This window comes from Cajanus cajan, chromosome 9 (assembly GCF_000230855.2).
Source record: "Cajanus cajan strain Asha chromosome 9, NIPB_CcT2T_4, whole genome shotgun sequence".
NCBI classification, from domain to species: domain Eukaryota; kingdom Viridiplantae; phylum Streptophyta; class Magnoliopsida; order Fabales; family Fabaceae; genus Cajanus; species Cajanus cajan.
Genome location: NC_138525.1, coordinates 19,277,307 through 19,302,390, shown reverse-complemented (window position 1 = coordinate 19,302,390; position 25,084 = coordinate 19,277,307). Strand labels below are relative to the sequence as shown.

The following is a 25,084-nucleotide window of genomic DNA, read 5'->3' as shown; positions in this document are numbered from 1 at the left end:
TAGAAGAAGAGAAGAAGGATGCATGGGAATGGGAATAATACTTTGTGGGCCCCCCTCATTTTACCGGTGTGGGACACCATACTGACCAAAGTAACGTTCAATGTTTCATTCGCTTTTTTATTCGTATTTTATTTTATTTCCCAAGTGCGCCGAAGATTAAGATAGGAAAAATATTTACATTTTTCTCAAACCATATTATCATTGTTATTTTTATTGTTTTTAAATAAAAAATAACCAAAACAGTATAGTTTGCTTCTTAAATACTAGGGTTGTCATCTGTCAAAAAAAATCCTGGTTTTTGTATATGGTTTATTGGTCAGCATGCATTTTTTTTTTTATATTTTTGCGATTTTGATTATTACTATATATATATATATATTTAATATTTTGACATTATTTTTTATTTTTTTAATTTTAAAAATTGTGGAATTTCAGTCTTTTTATTTAATAAACTGTTAATTGACCGTGAATTAATTTTGACGTGAGATTAATACTGATATGAACTAATAACTAATGATATAAAATTTTGGTGGTGACATGGTGATTTACATGAATTTTTTAGATGATCCTACGGTGTTGATTTAAACGTGATGTCGATAACAAAATATAAGATTTTCTTTTTTAGGAAATGGTAAATAAAAGATATTTTATGAATTAAAATTTATGATTTTCTCTATAAATGTGATCTATTTAACTCTCTAAACATGGGTGATATATTAAGTGTTGAAATGGAAATTTTTATTATCATATAAAACGACATTTTCATGATACCTCATATATATATATATGGAGAAAGAAATTTACTTATTATAAGAATAAGTTTTAATAAATTTATTTTACTCAATAACTCATAATTTATATTAAATTTTAATAATTTTATCGTTGACTTTATAGTTCTTAATATATAAGTCAAATTTATATATTTTTAAAAAAATATAAAATTATTTAATATTTTATTACATTAACTTAAATTGACAGATATTTATAAAAGTATTTTATATATTAATTTAAATTTATATAACAAAGTATCATATAATTTTCAAACATTCCACTAATTTGTATATTTGATTTATATGTTAAAAAATTTAAAATTAAAGATTAAATTGTTAAAATTTAGTGTAAAACATAAATTATTGAGTGAAATAAGTTTATAAAAACTTACTCTTGCTAAAATATGGATCCCTCCTATATATATATATGTGGTGTTTCAAATAAGAAATTTCTTACTATAAGAAATCGACTTAAGATTCATTAGTTTATTCATGATTAAACAAATATTAATAAAATAATAGTAATAATTAAATAATACATAAAATAATATTATAATTTTATGATACTAAAATTAAAATAAAACATTATTTTATATATTTTTAATATATAAAGTGCATGTAAAAATTTAAATATAATATTTAAACTTAAATTTTAATAAAATATAGCAATATATATTAACAATAACAATATATATTTAGAGAAAGAAAATCTCAAATTAATATAATATATAATGTAAAATATTATGATATAAAAAATTATAAATTAATATGAATCACTAAATTATATATTTATAATAAAAAATTATTAAAAATGATAGATAAAATAATTTATTAAATTTTTTTATTTATCATAAAACATTTTAAATAAAATTAAAAAAAAATTTGAATAGGATCGATTCAACTTAGTTCTATACACTAGTTCCAGATTAATCTTTATCAATTTGGGATCGATTTAACTAATTGTATCAATTTTGAAATATGTCATTTTTTCAAAGTTATCAAACCGATCACCAAATCAATTCTCAATTTGATTAGTTGAACCGACTTAATTCAATCTAATTTTGATAACTACAACTAAACATATATACACAAATTGTTAATATATTTATTTTGGTTATAGTACATTAAACACCTAGAAACACATAAACAACCATTAGTTGTTAAATTTCAATTTTATAAATGTTGTCTGATGTTAAATTTAGGGAGTTGTATTGGTTTAGGATTTCGTAAGATTTTAAAAGATTTTTTTTGAGTAAAAAAGTTCATTGGTATTCAATCAGGATTTTATGTCACTTAAAAATAATTTAGTGGTATTCAATCTAGATTTTTAAGATTTTTTAAATAATCTATTAAAATCCAGTGATATTCATTTGAGATTTTTTACAACTTAAAAATAATCTATTGGTATTCAAAAATATAAGGATTTTAAAGGATTGTTGTGTGAGAGGGATTTTGAAGGACTTTCTAGTGTTATCTATAAATACCAGATTCATAAAACAATCTCGTCCAAACCCATCGGATTTTGAATGATTGTTTGAAGTGATTTTTCAAGTGTTTCAAGAATTTTCAAGTGAGTTTTTTATCTTTTTTTTTTCTATGCTTCTGTCTTCTCAATTTTTTCTCTACTAATAATACTACACTATTATTCATTGCTCATATATAATATTGTAGTATTGTTCTCATCCCATTCCCCTATTTTGTTAAATTCTGATATGTAAATGATAGTGTCATTGACTTGCTCTATTTTTTGTTCGTTCTCTTTAATTGACTTGCTTTATTTTATTTTATTCTATATAGTTGAATTTGTTCCTTTATATAATACAAAAAATGCTTAAAATATCAACTTTTAAGTGGTAATTTTTTTTATAACACACGTCAAGAAAAGAAAAAGGTGAAATATGAAATTGATATCATAATTATATATATATATATAAGATCAATTTGTTAGGGTTTCTGTGAGTAGAATGAGATAAAAATGAATCTTAGTTGGGAGAAGAACCCTCTCAGCATAAAAAATGCGAACTCTCTCCTTCTCTTGAATTTTTTACTCTTATCCCTCCTCCTTTTATGACTCAACAATTATTTTATTTTTTTTACTATGAATTTTTTTATTTATATTGTGAAATTAATATTTTTTTTATATTTTAAAAAATAAAATTAACATAAGACATTGCAGTATCTAATTTTTTAGGGTTTAAGATTTATGCCTTCATTAGCTTATTTTAAAAAAAAAAAGAAATATTGTTAAAATATTTGTTAGAATAATTTACATTTATAAATATCGTTAAAAATTATCATATAATATATAACTAAAATAATATATATATATATATATATATATATATATATATATATATTCTCTATATTTAAATACTTCTGTTTATATAAAAAAAATTATATATCTAAATATTTTCTCAGTATCGAATATACTGATTTTTTTTATATAAAAAATTATCTTATGTTTCTATATTTTTATTTTTACATGTTTCTTTTATAATGATTGAGGTATTTGATCCATTTGGATACCCAAGATATATTCGATCTTGTGTGATTGGTGTGCTTCTAAAAATAATAATATAATTTTATTAATTTTCTCTCTTATCCATAATTATTTATATAACTAGTTTTCAACATATATTGTTTTAGTAATTCAAATGGGAGATTTACAAGGAAATAATAAAGAAAAAGAAAAAGAGAAAGAAAACTATGAAGCTTGGACCAAAGAGGATTCCGATGAATTATTACAATTGATAGTAGATGCTATAAAAAGAGGATAGGATATTATGGAGAATTATATATTATTATTATTTATCTAGACATTATTTTTTTTAAAATTTTTGTCTTTCTCTTTTTAAATTTGAATGTATGAATTTTTTTTTAAATCTTATCAAATGTCAAAATTCCACAAAATTTCATAGAACCCATTAAAATCCTGATTTAAAAGTCTTGTAGAATCCATTAAAATCCTAATTTTAAGTCTCCTAGAATCCTGCAAAATCTTAAAAGTCATGAAAATCCTACAAAGTCTTTTAAAATTCGCAGAAATTTTTTTAACTAAAAAAGTCCTTTAAAATCTTAATCCAATACACCCCCCTTAGTGTACGAAATTATACTAAATTACAAATTAAATTGCTCCAATAATATTATTTATTAATATAGAGAAAGAGGTACTTCATGTCTCTATATTTTAAGAATTAGAATAAAATATAAAATAAAAATAAAAGTGAAAAAAATAAAATAATTACTACTTTTATAGAAAGAAAAAAAACTCTCAAACATAATTTTACAGTTATTTTATTTTTAAGTTATCGTGATTTTTTTTTTTAATTTTATTCTTTAACTAACAAATAAAAAATATTAATAGATAAAAATGTCAAACAAAATTTATATACGAAAATGGAAATTTCTCTTTATATATGTAATTTTTGATTATTAAGTATTAATTTTGCTAATTTTGATATTAAGTAATAATATGTCCCTTATTATACTATTTTGATAAATAAAAAATAATTTTGATAATAAGTAATAATATTAAATATTATAATATTATTTTTTCTCTATTTTTAAATTAGTCGATTTAAAATATATTTAATGAACAATAACAATTAAATATAATGATTTTATAAATACGTTGTTATCAAAATGATTAATAATATATTATTTTAATTAATAATTATATGAAGAAAAATAAATAAATAAATAAATAAATATATTATATATATATATAAGTATATTTTATATTTGTGTGCAAATAAACATTATTCGATCAAAATTTTAACTTTATAATTGTGGTTGGTAGCATGTAATGAAATTTAATGGACATAATTGAATTTTAATAATAAAATAAATTGTGTAAAAATAATATTTTATTAAATATTATTAGTTGATCAAAACTTTTAATTTTATAACCGCGGTTGGTAGGATGTAATTAAATTTAATGGCATAATTTTATTTCATAATAAAATAAATTGTTTGTGAAAATGAGACTTTATTAAACATTAGTCATAGATTGAAATTTTAACTTTATAACATCCGTTGATTGAAAGTAATTAAATTTAATGAAATTAATTGTATTTAATAACAAAATTAATTTGTGTGTGAAAAAAAAACTTGAATAAACATTAGTCATTCATCAAATCTTAAATTTTATAATAGATGATGGAACTAAATTTAATAGATCTAATTGTATTAAATTGTTGACATTAATGTCATTTATTATACAATTTTAGTAATTAAATATGAATTTGATATTTTTTATCTAAGTAATAATTTCTTTATTTTATTGTTAATTTTGATTTATTAGAAAATGAATACTGTGTTGTTTCTCCTTTAGGACTTTGTTGGTATTGTGTGTGGGTAATGTCAAGGCACACGTGTTTGAAACGACAATAGTATATGGGTTAGTTAAGCTATACTGATTACAAGTGATCAACCGAGTAAAATATAAAGTCGGAAACTTAGTTCCTAATTAAGTATCGAAAGGTTATAATATTTGGAGGATAGTCAGTGAGCTAATTCTATAGGAGGCTTAGTTAAGGTAACTAATGTCTTGGTAGGCTTGTACCCAGCTGTTCTATCCTAACATAGTACTATACTTCCTTGTTTAAGTGACGACATCCGAGAAACCGAGTTGTAGTGTTGGAGATTTTTATCCAATTTGTTGTTAATTGCTAGCAAGCAAAAAAAAACACCATGTGTTATCGGTTCGGTAGGATCAAGCCTCTTCAACTACTCACCCTATGTTGTAGGAGATCTCCTAGTTGAAATGTGTGACAACACATATAGTTACTATGTTGAGCATACAATGTGTTGAGATGATTGTGTTGTTCATATGCTGCATTGAAATGTGATGAAATATGTTGTTGTGTTGATTTGTGTTGTATGTTGTGATGCTATGTTGTTGTGTTGCCAAAGATGTGATGATCTTGTGATATTCCTAGGTTGTATATATATATATATATGTTGTTTCTTTTTCCTAGCTTACCCTTACTTGTTTTCATGTAGTTTGGATTGCGATAATCATACGTGATATGGGAGCAAGGCAAGGATAGGCCTAGAGTGTTGCAGCAGAGGCCATACAATGGCACAGGAGTTGGATGGTTTTGGTGACTACCTATTGTTGATAGACCTTTGTAGATAGTTATAGTTGTTTGACAGGTAACATTAGTTGTATATTTACATTTGCAGGATTACTGTATGTATATTGCACATATTGGAGTAGTTGTTTCATCCTAATATATATGCAATATTATACTTGTTATAGTATTTGTAAAGGGTTAATCACCTATACACTGTCAGTGTAAAAAATTTTTACACTGACAATCAATTATATCTTTTAATTGTGTCATGTCACGGTTAAAAGTAAATGTGTTTATAGTGACATGACACACTTAAAAGATATAATTGGTTGTCAGTGTAAAAAAAACTTTACACTGACAATATATAGGTGATTAACTCATTTGTAAATATTTAATCTCAAGTTAATAGTTATGTTATTTAATGTTGAGACATTGATAGATCATTACATTATAAATACTTAAATAATAATATATCTAAATATTTTAAAATTGTAAAAGTAATTATTAACATATATATCCAAATGTTTTTATATAATAAAAAGTTTATTATATAAGATCTTAAATAAATTATTTATCTAAACAAACACCCAATCTAATTGATGATGAACCTAATGACCAACGGGCTCTCTATAGCACATACAAAGTTTTACCTATTTATTTTTATTTTATACAATGCACAATAAATTATAAACTTAAGAGACAAGTGACTGCAATTGACAAAATAGTGGAATTGAATTTCAAAATTAATAATAAACTTCTATTTTTTTTTAAAGATTATATATTTAATACGAAATATCTATTAATATTCTCAATGTCGACTAATATCTACTTAATGCTGACATACTTCCTTTAAAGCATCAAAGTTTATTGTTTTATGAAGACTTATATAATTTAGTTGACCGTGGGTTATGAATTTTTTTTGTGAGAATTTTTTTTTTTGGGTTCAATTTCTCGTATGAGCTTTTTTCTTAATGACTTAGACATTTCTAATTAAAGTATACTAATATAAGGTAGATTAAATCACACATTTTCACATTCTTGTATTCATTCTCTGAAGTCTTGATGTTAGAACACCCAACAAAACCCATCCAATATAACCCATAACCTACCAAGTCTAAAAATAAGCCAACTCAAGAGTCAAGAGTTCTATAAGGGACAAAAAATTACAATGGTGGGATTGGTCATTTTGGACCTGTGACCAAATCATCATCAAGCCTAGTGCACATGAACACGCTTTCTGTAGCACATAGATGGTTTTAATGTTTCTTTTTAAATTTATATAATGCACAAGAAATTTTATATTATAAGAATATAATTAATTAATTAATGTGTAAAAACTATTATTAATATTTAAATTTAGTCATAAGTATTATTAATGTTATCGAAAGTAAAAAACTTATAGTGTAATATTAACATAAAAGTTATTTATTTTTATAAAAATAATAAATAATGAAACTGACTAAGATTATTTTCAATTAAAATTTCATTTTATGTTTATTCAATACATTACAAAAAAAATGTTACATATAATGATATTTTTTGTATGTCATTATAGATACAATATAGATAGGGATATATCTATTTGACATATAGTTACACATAATTTTAGTGTTAATTTTGAATGAGATTTAACAACATATTTTATGTGTCATTATAGCTATATTCACATTTTTTAATAATATACCAACATATATTATATTTATTATGTGGATAATTTTTAGTGGTATGTATAGTGTTACTATAAGGTGAGTGTTACTACATGACAATTTTCATATAATGATAACATAAAATTATTAATAATTAATAAATAAACAGCTTAAAAATTATTATGATTTTCTTTACTGAAATTATACCAATATATCATTTTATAGAGGGAATAATTTTTATGAACTGCTTTTTTGGTCTTCATTTTTACTACATTATTTTACCCTTAAAAATATTACAGATTTATTAATTAACTTTTTTATTTTTGCACAATTTTTTGGTATTATTTGTAAGTTACTTTTTCATTTTTATTTGTAAACATAACGTATTACTCACTGTCTCCCTCGATCCCTATTTTCAATTGTTGACTCATTTTTGTAATTTCCCCCCTACTTTTTTAGACCACTAATTATCTAAATTTATAATAAATATTTATACAAATAAATATTATATTTAAACATATAAATTATAAATAAATAGATATTTTAAATATATAAATTATATTTTAAATTTATGATAAATAATTTCTATTATAACAAAAATTATTTTTATTTATTGATAATTTATTTTAAAAATATTAAAATTTAATTTATAAATAATTATAATAAATACAAATTGAATTAAAAATATAATTAAAAATTTATAAAAATTATTTCATTTAAAAAAAATTTCTAAAACATTCTCATATTAAAATAGTGGTGTGTTTAATACTAGTAGTTGATTATTTCCTTATTCATGGTTCTAATTTTTTGATTAAAGCAATTTTTCTGATATTTATTTAGTATCACGTAAACGTGATGTTTGATATCTATATATCTATAACATTACTAAAAGATACTTTATATCTTGGTGTTTATCTATTTTCTTTTTATCATTTTATTCCTTTAATTAATTTGTTTAACTATCTTTTTATTTTTTATAACTAATTATTATTTTTCAGTTAATTACACATTATTAATTTTATTTTATTTTATTTTTCTAGGTCGGTGCCTCACTTTCACTGGTTTGATGCATGCAATGGGGAAAAGCAAAAGAAAACTTTGTGTATGATGCTCTAATCTTATATAGCTGACTTAACCCAACCTAAAACTGATGTTGATTTGCCCTTACATTATTTATAGAAATATTATTCTCGGAAATGCAATATTATTCTCCAAACTGTTCCATATACTTAAAAGCTTTTCTATTTTCCCATATATTTTGTTACTATCTATTCATAAAAAAAACCTAATTTAATTAATAACTTGTTACTTGAAGAAAATCAAACTCATATTACTTGAAGCAGCAGACATTTTATATAAAGTGCATATTTGTGTTAGGTTCCTAATTTGCAAGGCAACAATATCTCTTAAATAAAAATACAATTTTATTATCAACAAGTTGTTAGTTGCATTGTTATTGGATTCGGTCCTTTTAAATAAAGTATTAAGTTCCAGTTTTATATATAAAAAAATATAATTAAAAAAATTTACTAAAAATGATCAACTAATTTTTTTTAAAAATAATTAATTATTAACAAAATTAATAAATACTTCGTATCGATGATATGAAATTTAATTTTCAACCAAATAAAGAAAAATACGATGCGATTAACTCAGAATTTCTATAACTAACTCAATGATGAAGTGAGTTTTTTTTTTCCTTAACAATGTTTGTCACTAAATTGATTAAAGAAAAACATACAAATCATTATTCACCAAAAGAAAAGATATATAAATCATTTAATTTAAAATTGTCATAATTTTAACTAATTTAAATTCAAAAGTAATTAGATATATATTTTCCTGTGTTTTGTAAAATTATCTTATAAGATAATTGAAACTTATAAACTATAAGATAGAAACTTAAAAATTAAAATATATAAATTAATCGATTGAATTAAATTTTTTTATATAAAAATCATCCATAAATGTAAATAATATGAAAGTGTATATATATTTGTTTGAGATAAAAAAAAATATAGTAAATTAATGAGGATAAAAAAAACTATAATAGCTTAAATTAACTAAAGTTTATAAATTATTTCAACTAATAAAAATAATATAGAAACAATTATATTAAAGTTATGTACCAAACAACTTTATTTTAGACAAATTAATTTATAAAACACACTAATATCATCTCAAACACATTCTTATTTTAACCAAATCTGCTAATTTAATGATTGTAAAAGTCTATATTAAGATATATATAAGGTGTCTCTTGTAATGTTAAAATAAAATAACTAATGTGCATATAGATTTCGTGATGGAACCTGAGAGTGATGAATGCAAGTACAATAGGAATTACACAAATATTGGAGCCCACAGGTGAAATGTAAAGTCCACTCCAGGAGAAAACTGTTTGAATTTTTCGTCAAGGGTGACATCCTAGAATCCCACGTAACTAGGAGAAATGTTCCTTCTTCTAGCTAAAAACAGTAGTTGAAAATTCTTCAAAATCATCAAAAGAAGACACATGTTAATTTATATAAGTAAAATATTCATTAATATTTAAATTTTCAATCAACAGTACACGCAGTCAGAATATGTTTCAGAAGGTAAGTTTTGGAATCATTTTTCGTTGCTAGTTGCATGTAGCGCAGCCTCTACTGAGAGGGACACTTAGTGGATAAAAAGCGAGTCTCATTTGGCAACTTGTGCAATTTTGACACGATTTAGCTAGATTAGACCATATCATCATTAATTATTTTATGTTCAGAATTCTTAACCTCTTTTGACTATTATATGCACTATTTCACTCCTTAATTGTCGAATCTTGTTCTTCAGGAGTTAGTTCATCAAGTTGCTGAAGTTAGTTTAACGTCCCACTTTTCTGATTGAAAAAATTCTTGTCATTGTTGAACTGCTTCTGTTTTTGCTGCAATCAAATTTTTCCATAGAAATAATTAGTTGTTGCCCTGAAATTTAGTCACATAGGAAAACAATGAGTGATCCAGATATTTAAATGCTGTCGTCTCATGTCTCATCTTTGATAAATATCCTGCCTTTGCAAATATCTAAAAGTCATAAATAGCATAATAAAATATCTGGGCTTGATATAGCACAGCATTAATTAGCAATTTGGTTTTATGAAAATAATATGTCATTTGAATTATAAATATATATAGGCCGCCACCTTCGAGTAGATTTGATTAGGTATTTATTTCTCCTTTTTCAAGTTACCACTTTAAGCACGCAAGTTGCCCTAGTTGAGAGCATGCTGATTGATATAATATAATATAATATTTCTTCTATTGGTAACAACAAGCAGACTCTAGTGACTCTTCAAAACACGTGAACTAAACTTCAAAGCAAGGAGAGTAGAATAGGAAATCACTGCCAAAAACATCAAATCATTTAACAACAGTTTATAAATGCTTTTAAATTTTTCATGTCTTAGGTAAGCTTATTATTTATTTATTTTTGTACTGTGGATGAATTTCTCTTCTGTTGGTTAATTAGAAGTTAACCTTTAGCATTAAGCAAGTCTAAAGTGAATTTATTAACTAGTCGAAAAAATAAATAAAGAAACAGATAGAAATTTTTAGAATGTTATCGTATATGATTCTTTGAAGTTTTTTTTTTTTTTAAAAAAAAGCATGTATACATTAAAAAATTAACTGTTAAAAAGTAAATAAGGATAAATTATATTGGAGGAAATAGATAAAAGAAATATAGAAATAAAGTAGTTAGTAGTTTAAGTATTTTGTTGTTTTGTTACCTGTTATTCTATTTTAATATTTCTGTTGTCGCAACTCAAAAATTTCTGATCTCGCGATCTATGGTTTAGACATCCATTTGAAAATCTCATCAATTAAGAAATGTCTGGACACTAGACTAATCCTTAATTGATGATTTTAAAAATATGTTCATGGAGTCGCTACTAATATTTTACTCAAAACATTGGAAAAAGAAAAGGTTTTTAAAAGTCCAATAATATGACCTTGATAACCAGAATTGGGTTCGGGGGTCGGTTACGTGTAGGGAAGGTATTAAGTACCCCTACAACGCCCTAAATCGGTATATGATGAAGATAACATAATAAGAATTAATAGTTTAAATATTTAATCCCCTTTATTAATGATTATTTACATGAAAATTAAATTACACGATGAACCCTAAGATATCTACATGATTATGTTTATTATAGCAATATATGAAATAAAAGAAGAGAAAGATAGAACAAGAGATTGATGAGTAATACCTCGTAGCAAACTTTATTAGATCTTCAACTATGAAGATTTTAGGTGCTTTGCGACAACCTTTCACACTACAATATGTCTCACAAAACTCAAGAAATACAATAAGAGAGAGAGAGAGAAATTTCGAGCTTTAAGGAGTCTTGGACAAAATTTTTGAGGCCTGAGAACTATGCCCGATGTATGGTACAGAAACATGAAGAGGGCACTCCAATCAAAGAATAAATTCAAGTTTGTAGATGGAAGCATCAAGAACCCAGGAACTTCACATCATCTTTATGATTCTTGGGTCAGATGTAACACCACTATTTTTTGGTGGATCACAAGAACCCTACCACAAGATATAGCTCAAAGTATAGTCTATTTTGAGAATGCACAAGATTTATGGGAAAATCTCAAGGACATATTCTCCAAAGGTGATTACTTTAGAATCTCTTACCTTCTTCAAGAAATCCATTCCATTAAACAAGGTGATAGATCTGTGTCTACATATCACACTGAATTGAAGACTCTATGAGAGGAATTGGAAGTCCTCAGAGAAACACCTTCCTGCACATGCAACGTCAAATGCAGCTGCAAATTTTCCAGCACTGTAAAAAGGAATAAAGAAGTTGAATATGTTATTTGTTTTCTCAAGGGTCTTAATGATCAATACAACACAATGAGGAGTCGAATTTTGATGATGGAGCCTCTTCCTTCCATAAGTAAAGCCTTTTCTCATGCTCTCCAACAAGAAAGACAATTGAGCAATCCAATCATCCAAGAATCAAGAGTTCTTGCAGCCACCACTAATACTGCTAATAATTGGAAAGGGAATTTTGTTGGAAAAGGTGGAGGATTTGCTGCCAAAAGTAGAAACAGATCTTTTGGTCAAAGTAACACACCCAATAAGGTTTGTACCTTTTGCGGTAAGGAAAACCACATTGTAGATACTTGCTATTTTAAGCATGGCTTTCCACCAAATTTTAAGTTCAAAAATAAAAACGTGCAATCTGCTGTTAATAACCTTAGCACAAGCAAGACACCTGAAATGCAAGAAAATGTGGGTTCTAATAGTAATTACAAAGATTCACCTATTAGTATCAGCCAAGAACAATTCAATGTACTTCTTGATATGATCAAGAAAGTCAATCTGCAACCTCAGGGGCCTACGGTTAACCAATTGACTCATAAGGACAATGATGAAACAATCCTTCAGTTTACCCACCAACAGCAGCATAAAATAGGTGATCTTCTCCTACCCAGTATTTGGATTCTAGACACTGGAGCTACTAAACATGTATGCAGTTCTTTGAGTTATTTTAGTAAATATCAATTTATAAATCCTATTCAAAATTGTCAAATGGAAATTTTTCTGTTGCACATATCTCTGGAACTCACTTTTCCTAACATTTTTCCCTTGATAATGTGCTTTATATACTAGATTTCAAATATAACATCATTTCTGTTCAAAAGGTTAGTGAAGTTTTAGATTGCAAACTAATTTTTGACAAGAATTTATGTGTCATGCAGGACCCAACTACCCATAGGATGATTGGGCTTGCTAAAGCTAACCAACACCTTTATTTGATGCATAATCCTTGTGTATCTCATTCCAATTCTATTTGTAATTCAACTTTTATTTCTAAGACATAGAATAAGAATATGTTTGATTTGTGGCATTTTAGACTTGGTCATCCATCTTACCAAGTTCTAAAAATTGTGAAGAAACGTTCTCCTTATGTTGAGTTCAATGACAATATTGTTTGTGATTACTGTCTTCACTAGTGGAAAAAAGGCTTTTAACATTGGTTATTTTCAACTTTTAAAATCGGTTCCATAATCGATTTTAAAAGAGCCGATTTTAAAAGTTAACTTTTAAGATCGGTTATTTTTGTAACCAATCTTAAAAGTGCTGGCTTTGAAAAAAATTAAACTGGAACGGGCCGTTCCAAAACTGGAACAGGTCGTTCCAGGTTGTTAATAAGACTACTTGAAGAACGGACATCAGAACGGGCCGTTCTACTTGCAGAACGGGCCTTGCTCCTTGCAGAATGGGTTGTTCTCCTTGTAGTACAGGCCGTTCTCCTTGCAGAATGGGCCGTTCCAGATTCAAAATTTACCCAAAATGAACCTACAACGAAAATAGAGACAAGAGAAGAGCATGAGAAAACGAAAAGAGACACAAGAAGAGCATGAGAAGATGAAAATCAAAACGAAAATGACAACGAAATTTACCTTATTGGAGACTTTAGAAAATGAGAGCGCGAGAGAGTAAAAAAAGGAATGGAGGGAAAGATTAAAGAGAATGAGAATGAAGGGAAATATAAAAGGTTTCTAACGATACTTTTATAAATTGGTTATTTAAGAACCGATTTTGTAAGTAACACTTTTAAAATCGGTCATAAAATAACCGATCTTAAAAGTACTTTTAAGATCAGTTAAATTTTAACCGATCTTAAAAGTGTTCATATTATTTACAAAATTGCCACCGTGTCACTTTTAAGATCGGTTACCTTGTAACCGATCTTAAAACTCTAATTTTAAAATCCAATTTTTGCACTAGTGCTTGCTAAACAATCTAGGCTACCTTTTCCTGATAGTAATTCTAAATCATCTTCCTGTTTTAAACTTGTTCACATGGATATTTGGGGACCTATTGCAATTACTTCTATTCATGGACATATATTTTTCCTTACTATTGTGGATGACTTCTCTAGACATACTTGGACTTTTCTTATGAAATCCAAAGCTGAAACCATAAAACTTATTCATAATTTTGTTGCTTTAACTGAAACTTAAATTAACAAGATAATTAAAACCATCAGAACTGATAATGGGGCTGAGTTTCTCATGCATGATTTTTATGCTCAACATGGAATCTTACATCAAACATCTTGCATAGAAACTCCACAACAAAATTCTTTTGTGAAAAGAAAACATAGGCATATATTAAATGTTACTAGATCCCTCCTTTTTCATTCTAATTTACCTAAAGTTTTTTGGAATTGTGTTGTTAGCTATGTTGTACATATTATTAACAGATTGCTCTCTCCTATTTTAAATAATTTCTCTCCCTTTCAAATGTTGTATGACCAGTCACCTACCCTATTGGATCTAAAGGTATTTGGTTGTCTTTGTTTTGCGGGTACATTGTCCCAAAATAGAAACAAACTTGATCCTAAAGCCTCCAAAGGTATTTTTCTAGGCATCAAGCATGGCACTAAAGGATATCTTGTGATGGATATATCCACCAGAAACATTTTTATATCCAAGAATGTTTTGTTTTATGAAGATGTTTTTCCTTTTCATAACAAAGTTAGTGCTTCAGATCTTGATCATGATATGATTAACACTAACAATTTTTATTTCTTATTTGCTGACATTCATGTTTCCACACATAATACCAACATTAATGTTATTTCTAATGATCATAATAACAACATAAACCATCATGATGAGTCTCAAGTTCCATTAGAGTGCAACTCACCTGATGCTACCCCTACCATTATCAAAAGATCAACTAGAACCAAATATCCACTCGCCTATCTCACCGACTATCATTGTAATTTGTTAACTGGTCATGACACTTCTATCTTTAAAGATGCCAGGTACCCACTTAGCACTGTTCTATCTTATAGCAATCTTTCTCCTACACATTCACATTTTACTCTTATTATCTCCTCTCTAATTGAACCAAAGAACTATTTAGAGCTAGCCATTAAATCTGAACATTGGATTAAGGCTATGCAAAATGAACTTGATGCTTTGCGCCTAAATAGGACTTGGTCATTAGTTAATTTGCCTACTGGTAAGGTGCCTATTGGCTCTAAATGGGTCTATAAAATAAAATATAAATCTGACGGCACTATTGAAAGATATAAAGCTCGTTTGCTGGCAAAAGGGTACAATCAAATTGAAAGATTAGATTATTTTGATACTTTTGCTCCTGTTGCCAAGATAACTACTGTGAGAATGCTTCTTGCTATTGCTTCTTGCCAAAAATGGGAACTTCATCAACTTGACATTAATAATGATTTCCTTCATGGGATTTAAATGAAGAAGTATATATGCAAATCCCACAAGGCTTAACTTCTCCCAAGCCTAACCTTGTATATAAATTACACAAATCCTTGTATGGCTTAAAACAAGCTAGCAGGCAATGGTTTGCCAAATTATCTAATTTTCTTGAAACCATGAATTACAAACAATCTCCTAATGATCACTTTCTATTTACTAAGCACATTAATAATCATTTTACTATGATTCTTGTTTATGTTGATGATTTAATCATTGGTGGCACTGATTCATCTGAAATTGTCTCCATAAAGGGCATTTTAGATGCTCAATTTAAGATCAAAGACCTTGGTCACCTCAAGTACTTTCTTGGTTTAGAAGTGGCCTGGTCACACCTTGGTATTCATCTTTCTCAACGAAAGTATGCATTGGATTTACTTTCTGACACTTGTTTTCTTGCAACCAAACCCGTTCCAACTCCTATGGTGAAAACCAACAAAGCTTCACAATCAGATGGTACTCCCTATGCTGACCCTGCTGGTTACAGAAGGCTTGTTGGCAAGCTTCTATATCTCACAACAACTAGACCAGATATTTCATTTACTGTGCAATAATTAAGTCAACACATTTCTTCTCCCTCCACTGCTCATTACATGACAGCCACCCGGGTTCTTCGATATCTCAAAGGGAATCCTAGTCAAGGTCTCTTCTACCTTGCGCAATCTCCATTACAACTGAAGGCTTTTAGTGACTCAGATTGGGGTTCTTGCCTAACCTCTCGTCGTTCTATTTCTAGTTACTGCATTTTCCTTGGAGATTCACTGATTTCATGGAAATGCAATAAGCAGTCCACCATCTCCAGGTCTTCATCCGAAGCTAAATATCGTGCCTTAACCAACACAATTTGTGAGATTCAATGGCTCACTTATCTTCTCCATGACTTTGTCATTCCTTTTACTTCCCCTACTCTCTTGTACTGTGACAATCAATCCGCCAAATATATTGCTACTAACCCTGTTTTCGATGAGCGCAACAAGAACATTAAGCTTGACTGCCACATTGTTCGAGAAAAGCTTCAAGAAAAATTGTTTCATTTGCTCCCTATCTGCTCCACTGAACAATTGGCTGACATCCTTACTAAACTTCTTGAACCTATTTCTTTTAACTACCTCTTATCCAAGCTGGGAATTCTAAATATATACTCTCCAGCTTGCGAGGGGTATTGGAGAAAATAGAGAAAAGAAATATAGAAATAAAGTAGTTAGTAGTTTAAGTATTTTGTTGTTTTGTCATCTGTTATTCTATTTTAATATTTCTGTTAATTAGATTCTATTAGGATTAGTTATTCCATTGGAAGTTTTAGCTCTTGTATATATAACCCTTCTATTGGTGTATCCGATAATGATGAATATACAAAAAATAATTTTCTTTTACTTTCTCTTCTATGTACTGTCATAATCTTTTAAATTATGTAACCAATGCTTTAATTACATAATAACAAATATTACAAATGTTGTAAATTTTGAGCGTACACTAGTGCAAAAAAGGGTATTTACGTCACCCAATTTACGTCGCAAACCACAAACACCGACGTTGTAAAAACGCGGTGGCAGTTTCGTAAATAAGTGGAGACTAATTTACGTCGGACCTCTCGTAGACCGACGTAAATTAGGTAATTTACGTCGGGTACCTCTATTCCGACGTAAATTTACGTCGGTCCCCTTTAGTCCGACGTAAATTTACGTCGGTCCCACCCACGTCCGACGTAAATTTACGTCGGAGTCCACCAAGGCCGACGTAAATTTACGTCGGCGAAGCCTTATCCGACGTAATAGTTCTCCTATATTGCCCCCAAAGTCCCATTTTCATTCCCGCGCTCACAGTTTATACGAAATCCTCTGAATTACTTGAGTCTCCCACTGCGTTTACGGCTACATTCAACGTATCCAAGTTTGTAAGTGTCAGCACGTTGGTCGTTTGAGGTTAGTTTGTTGTCCCCGTAATTTATTTGTTTTTTTTTTGCTATTTGTTCCTCTGGAACGGCCCGTTCTGCAAGGAGAACGGGCCGTTCTCCTTGCAGAACGGGCCGTTCTGCAAGCAGTACGGGTCGTTCTGCATGGAGAACGGCCCGTTCTGCTGGAATTTTTTTTGTTGTAATTTGTTGATCTGGAACATCCCGTTCTAGTTTCAGTACGGGCCGTTCCAGATGCATTAAAGAAGAGACTTTTTTAGGCATTGACCTTTAGTTTACCATCAATTTTTTTGTGAGTCGAACAGAAGTTGACCAAGCACATTTGTACATATTGAACAACACTGATGAAGTAATTCCTTACATATCAGAACACATAGATGAAATCAAGATAGCACACCCTCGGATGACTGAGAAATGGGTATTGAATGAACATAACAAGAGTTTTTTAGCTTAGTTTAAGAAAAAGGTTTATGGTGAGGTTAATGCTTCTGATACACTTTTGAGACTCGCGCGTGGGCCTAACAACGATGTCATTACATTTGGTGGGTATGACATTAACAAATATTGTTTCTATACAAAAACAGAAGATGACAAAAGTAGAGTACAAAATAGTGGGGTTACAATTCAGGCTGAGGCTGTGCACTTTGCTAGTTCAAAAGATAAAAATCCCATTACAGCATCCATGAGTTATTTCGGAGTCATAGAAGACATATGGGAAATTGATTATGTTACGTTTAGAGTGCCTGTGTTCAAGTGTAAATGGGTTGATGGCAATACAGGTGTGCGAACAGATGATTTAGGGTTTACTTTGGTTGATTTGAATAAGGTCGGCTATAAGGATGAACCTTTTATTATGGCATATCAAGCAAGACAAATTTTTTATGTAAAGGATCCATGTAATGAGAAATGGTCAGTGGTCCTCGAAGGAAGAACCATGCATGGAACTCACGAAGATGAGTCTCTAGATATGCATGAGACACCGTCTTTTTCAAGCAGATCATTTGGTCCTATTGCAGACAATGAAGTGGATGAAATACATGCTATTCGAAGTGATCATGATGAAGGAATATGGGAAAACATTCCAACCTAATAGGTTTCTGTTTATGTATTATTTGTTTTTTTATTAGTTATTTTGTTGCTATATTGTTATTATCTTTTTTACTTTATTTGTCTATTCAATTAATTCATTGTTTTAATAATGACAGTTTAATTTTTTCAGAATTATGGAGGATTCTGGGTCTGGCAGTGGAAGGAGGGAAGGTAGATCTGTCACTCGATTGTCTGGGTTGACAGCTGGGCGCATTGCCAAGGAGAGGACACCGGTTGAGGTGGATCCTCGTTCTGGCAAGGCATCAGGCCCAAATGCTGCCAAGTTTAAGAGCTATTTGGAAGTCCTAGCTCGACGACATGTTTCTATTATCATTCCATCATGGGATGACGTTCAGGAGGTTGATAAGAACCTCATGTGGCAGGATATTCAGGTATATACTTTCACATCCTTTCAATATTATATAACTTAAATACATTATTTATTATTTGTTGTTATTTTCATAGCAAAATTTTGACATTCCCAACACTGAGGGCATGAGGAGGAAGATGTTATCTGCCCTTGCCAGCAGGTGGAGAGACTTCAAGACTTTCTTGACACGAGAGTATGTATTTGGAGAGCGCCAAAATGAGACTCCCTGTCTAAAGTACCAGATCACTGATGAGGAGTGGATGCAATTTTGTGCCACTCGATTGGACCCTTCGTGGCAGGTTAGTTATTGATAACTTTTACATTGACACAAATACTTAAGGTATATTTTAATTTATCTCATTTTTTTTTTTGTATTATTGCAGGCTAAAAGAATAGCTGCCCAAGAACGACAAGCCAAGAATGATGCACCTCATCTATTGTCAAGAGGGGGATATGAAAGAAAAAAAAAAGCAAATGAAGAAGGCTAGGGCACAGGCAGCAGGGGTTGAGGATGCTGACCGTGTGGAGTCACCTCCCCGCCATGAGATGTGGATAGCAGCCCAGACAAAACCAGATGGGCAAATGACTTCTGAGTCTGCAAGGGTCGTTGCTAATAAAATAGTAAGTAAAAATATACAAATTAAGACTCTTCATTTCAACTCATTTAATTCATAAGATTTTTTAATCTTCCTTATTGTTGCAGGAGGATTTAGTTGAGCAGAGCACCCAGGGCTCATTTGTTTCCGATGGTCGGAATGATATCCTCACAACGGCCATAGGAAAGCCAGAGCACGGAGGTCGTGTGCGTGGTGTTGGTGGTTCTTGGAGCCACCGAGATTTCTTTGGTGGCCGATCATCGAGGAACACTGTCGACTCTTGCAGTCAAGAGGTTATACAGAAATTGGAGCAGAGATTGGAGATGCAGTTTGAAGAGAAACTGAAGAATATTGAAAAACAGTTTGAAGAGAAGTTTGAACTTTTGGCTCGTTCTCAGCAACAGACTGCAGTTGCTCATGATGGTGTTCGAGTCAGCACTAAAGGGAGTTGTGCTGCTCCAAATTCCTCAGGGGAACATGCTCACACTGATGTACCAAACCAGTGCGAGTTATATGTTGAGGATGACCCCCCACGGTTAGTGGCTATTGGCCGAGTATTTGAGGGTGGCTCAACCATCCATGGTGTCCCTCTACAGCCAGACTAGACACGGGTTGTGGTTGACCAAGTTCAAGATGCTGCTGCTCCAGTGCCTTTGCCCAATACAGAGGTTCAACTAGTGGGGCAGGCAACCGGCACATTCTTAGCTTGGCCAAAATGTTTGGTCATGCCGCTTTCAGCACGGGCAAAGGTAATTATATTATTGCTCTTTTAGATTCTTATAATTCTATTATTGTTTAACTAATTTTGATTATTTCTTTAGGATTTTATCGATCGTGGTAAGGAGGTCATGAGAGAACCTCATGTTCATGATGCTAATATCGCAGAAGCTGAGGATGATCCCATATCTAAGCTTCTAATCAAATTACCACGATTAAAGAAGCAACCAATTCAATTGCAGTGGGACATTAGAGTTTTTGGAGTTGATAGCTCTGATGTTCCACTATACATATCTCTGCCTGATGCATTAGAGATTATTGGGGGAAACTCCATGTTAAATATATCTGTCATACAGTTGTGGGCCATGTAAGTCATATTTTCTTTTATGAGTCTAAATTTACAATAATTACATTTAACTTATAATAATTATTTGTGTTAGGTACATGGACAAATTGAGTGTGGAGCAAGCACAAGCAGAAGTATATGGATTTATTGAGCCTCAATCCATCCAAAAATCAGGAAACACTCAGGTCCAGATCCAACAATATATGCAAACATGGATGAGTGACTCAAGAAGACATATATACATGGCTCCATACATTGACGGGTTAGTTTTTTAATTGATTTTTTAATCATGGTAATTTTTTAACTGATTTGTTTGTCATACAATGTAGGTCTCATTGGCAGTTAATGGTAATCATTCCTAAGGAATATACCGTGGTGTGGTTTTGTTCACTTCATCGAAAACCAAGCCAGGAAATTAAAAGCCAATTACATGGGTAACTAAATTTTTTCATTATGTTTTAACACTGTAATTATATATATTGGCTAACATTTATTTTTATTTCAATTAATTAGAATCGTGTCTGGAGCTAATATATTAAGTGGAAGAGCCAGATCATCAAAGTCATTGCATTTCATATACCCTAAGGTTAGCAAATTAATTCATACCGTCAATAATATTTAAATTTATTGACTTTGGAATTAATAGTTATTTGTTTCTCATTTTAGTGTAATAAGCAACAAGACTCGTTTGAATGTGGCTATTACATCATGTATTGGATGAAAGCCATAGTTTCTGCGGGTATTATTGATTCTTGGGCGCAGGTAATTCATATCAAAATTTATTTAACTATATTTACCTTTAGAATAATTAACATTGCATATTAATGACACTTAAATTACCCTTTCAGGTCTTTCAAGATCCATCTCCATTGCCCGAAGATGAGATGCTCAAGATAAGAGAACAATGGGCAACTTTTTTTCTAAGTTTAGTTAGTTAGATATTATGTTTATAGTTTGATAGTTAGTTATTTAGATAGCATTGACAAACATGTTTTATAGCTTTTTTAGGATAATAGGATTTACATTGTCATAATTTATGTTTTTTAAGATTTATATATTATTTTCTTTTTGTCATTCAATTTTGAAATACAATTTGAATTTCTATTCTGGACTACCTGGTTTAGATTTGGTATTCTGGATTATATTTATATGCAGGTGTTGGGTATATCAATTTACAAACGTTTTAAAAAAAAAAACTGCCACAATTTACGTCCGACATGAGGCCCGACGTAAATTTACGTCGGACAAGGCCACGTCCGACGTAAATTTGTGGCATGATTTTGCCCCTTTTTACGTCGGTCTGGAAAAATTCCCGACGTAAATTTACGTCGTCTTCCAGAGGCGACGTAAATTTACGACTCCCGTAGTAACGTCGGACCCTTTTCCGACGTAAAAGGGTCAAAATACACGACGTAAAACACCCTTTGTGTACTAACTCAATAATCTAAATTTAACTTATTAGAATATTAATTATTGTGTACGATTCTTTGAATTTTATACAAAAATGCGTATACACAAAAGAATTAACTAATAAAAATAAATAAGGATAAATTATACAACTAATGTTTTAACTAACATCCAAGTTTGGTAAACTTAAAACTTAATTTAATCATGTAAAACTAATTTATAATGTATAAATTATTTTTTATTTATATATACTATTTTAATTATATGATCATTCGACGTGAAATTTATAATACTCATTACTTTGACTTCACTTTAGATTACTTACAATCCAAATGAAATAAAAAAAAACCTCGTTTATACTATAATATTCGTTATCTATTGATTTGAGAAATTGAAATGATCACAATTTTCTAGCAGACATTCAACCAATTAACAATCAAGTGTAATAAACTTAAAACCTAATATATAATATAAAAATCATTTTTCATTTAATATATACTATTTTAATTATATGGGAGATTTGTAAAACTGACTGCTTTGACCTCACTTTAGATCACTTGCAATCCAAATAAGATGGAAAAGCTTCGTGTGTACTATTCTATTTTGCATTGATTTGAGAAACTGAAGCGATCACAATTTTCAAGCAAATTCAATCCTTGCACCAACATCTTAGAAAACCATGCAGGCCCGAGTCCAGATTCCATTGTTTAAAGCACTACAATAAAATAAAATAGAACTTTAGTAACATTTAATATTGTACCTGCTCAAGGATACACTCGTAGTCTTCTTGGTAAGAAGGGCCGAACGGATACTTCAAACGGATTCTTCAGAGGGGGGAGGCACCTGCAAAAGGCACTCCAACGCTCAAGTCAGGATAAGCACGATATTCTAGGATAATTAATGAACAGTGACATACCTTGTTACGTGTGACCTATTTATAGCATCTGACATGGGCCTGAGCGTGATGGGCCCTCTCAGATATTTACCAAATTAGGTAATACGGTACTAATTGGTCGTTTAGGCTTTAATCATGTACTTACCTTTCTTGATTGTGATTACTTGTTATGACTTGCTTAACCCTTCGGCAAGAGGCCGAGCCGGCTAATCAATACTAGTCGGAACGGCAAATGACCGAGCCGTCTAGTCCGTATACGGCAGCCTGTATACTTCCGGTATGTTCTATGTCGGAACGGTACCTGACCGAGCCGAATCGATGAGTGATGATGGTCCATATTTGCATTAACCAGACTGATGTCGGTTCTCGGCCTCATGCCGAGCCGACGTTGATGGTGATGCTTGTACGTGGCTATGCATGGGTGTCTGACGAAATGGCACGTGTTGGCCCACGTGACCGATACGGTCTCTCCGGTACACAAGCCCCCCAGCCTTTGAGGAACGAAGCGACGCGAAAGGTTAATGAAATAAAAAGAGGATTTTTGAATCGGTGTCGTGAAGAAGAAGCCAAGGGTTACAACTGATGGTGGGATATGAAGGGTTGTGACCGTTGGGTATTTGATGGCGTACGCGAGAAGTTATGGTGGGAAGCGAAGGGATATAACCGTTGGTCATTAATGACACATGCGAAGAGTTGCGCGCCCTAGACCGTTGGATCTAAATGATCCAACGGTAGGCACGAGGGGGTGTCTCTTCAGTTGCCTATTAAGAACGCCTATAAATAGATGTGTAGGAGGAAGGGTTTCCACATGCAAACTTACTAGCTGCTCCGAGCCGAAGATATTTGAGAGCGTTTTGAGTACTCAACAGCAATTGGTCAAGTTCAATCATCAGGTACGTAATGGCTAACCTGGACATTGTTCATGTTGACTCCTCTGGGGATGAAGAGGGATCTAGATTAAGGACGACGCCGAACCAGGAGGTAGCGTCGGCTTCAGCTTCGAATGGGGGCGATTCCGCAGAGTCGGCTTCGGGGTCCGATCGGTCGCAAAGCGGGAATGATTCGGCATCGGCTGTGGGTTCTGAAGATCAGCCGAGTCGGGGTGGGGAATCGTCAAGAGTTTTTCCTCCCATATCGACTCCCGGGTATTCGTGGGTACATGGTGAAGTTGGTAGTGTATACTCTCGGTATACGAGCAAGAAGTCTCTTGTGGACTTCGTATCAGCCATAAAGTTTTTAAACTTTCCCGAAGATGAAGAGCCTTCTGCTATCTTTTTCCAACCGTGCCGAGGTGACGGGGCTTCGAATCCAGACTTCGTTTATTTGAATCAAGGGTCGTCCAAATACCCATTCTTTTACGTGTATGATTATATGTTCCGGGATCTGAAGATATCCCTCCCTTTTGACGATTACTTCATGAGTATACTTCGACTTCTTAATGTGGCGCCGAGCCAACTTCACCCGAACACCTGGGCCGCTATGCAAGGGTTTAGGCATTTGTGTCTAGCCCTCGGTCTCCAGCCCACTCCACATCTATTCCTGCACTTCTATACGTCTCGGCCAACGAAAAAGGCTAAGTGGCTGTCGTTGATTCGTCACAATGATTGCTTGCTGCAACCTTTTACCACCTCGTACAAAAAATTTAAAGTGGGATTTATGAAGGTGGTGATTCGGCCAGAACCAGGAAAAAAGTATTTCTTTGATGCCGAAGGGAATCCCCTATTTCCCTTGTATTGGACCCGGAAGCCGCGCAAGTACGACACGGTTTCCAAATCACGCATGTCCCCGAAGGAGAGAGGAAGTCTTGATTTTTTAAACAAGTTGCCTCGGCCCTTACCATGCCGTCCTCTTGTCCGATTGTTTGATTCGGCCGATGTGGTCGAAGAATTAATCGGTATGGTATTTTTCCTACTTGTTTGAATTCAAGTGTTATCATTGATTTTGACTAATGATGTGCAGGTATA

The 25,084-nt window shown here is 30.8% G+C and overlaps 1 protein-coding gene across 2 annotated transcripts; it reads left to right on the top strand.

Moving 5' to 3' along the window:
- The first annotated feature begins 17,266 nt into the window (after positions 1-17,266).
- On the top strand, positions 17,267-22,407 carry LOC145952205 (uncharacterized). 2 transcript variants are annotated; one of them, XM_083064433.1, is made up of 5 exons: positions 17,267-20,504; positions 20,577-21,252; positions 21,332-21,404; positions 21,485-21,580; positions 21,667-22,407. In XM_083064433.1, exons 2-5 carry the CDS (start codon positions 21,164-21,166, stop codon positions 21,754-21,756), a joined length of 348 nt encoding a protein of 115 aa, XP_082920559.1. In that variant the 5' UTR covers positions 17,267-20,504; positions 20,577-21,163; the 3' UTR covers positions 21,757-22,407. The 2 variants fall into 2 exon arrangements, with proteins under 2 accessions (XP_082920559.1, XP_082920560.1); XM_083064434.1 differs by lacking the exon at positions 17,267-20,504 and having other exon boundaries at positions 20,793-20,839; positions 20,913-21,252.
- Positions 22,408-25,084: the final 2,677 nt, after the last annotated feature.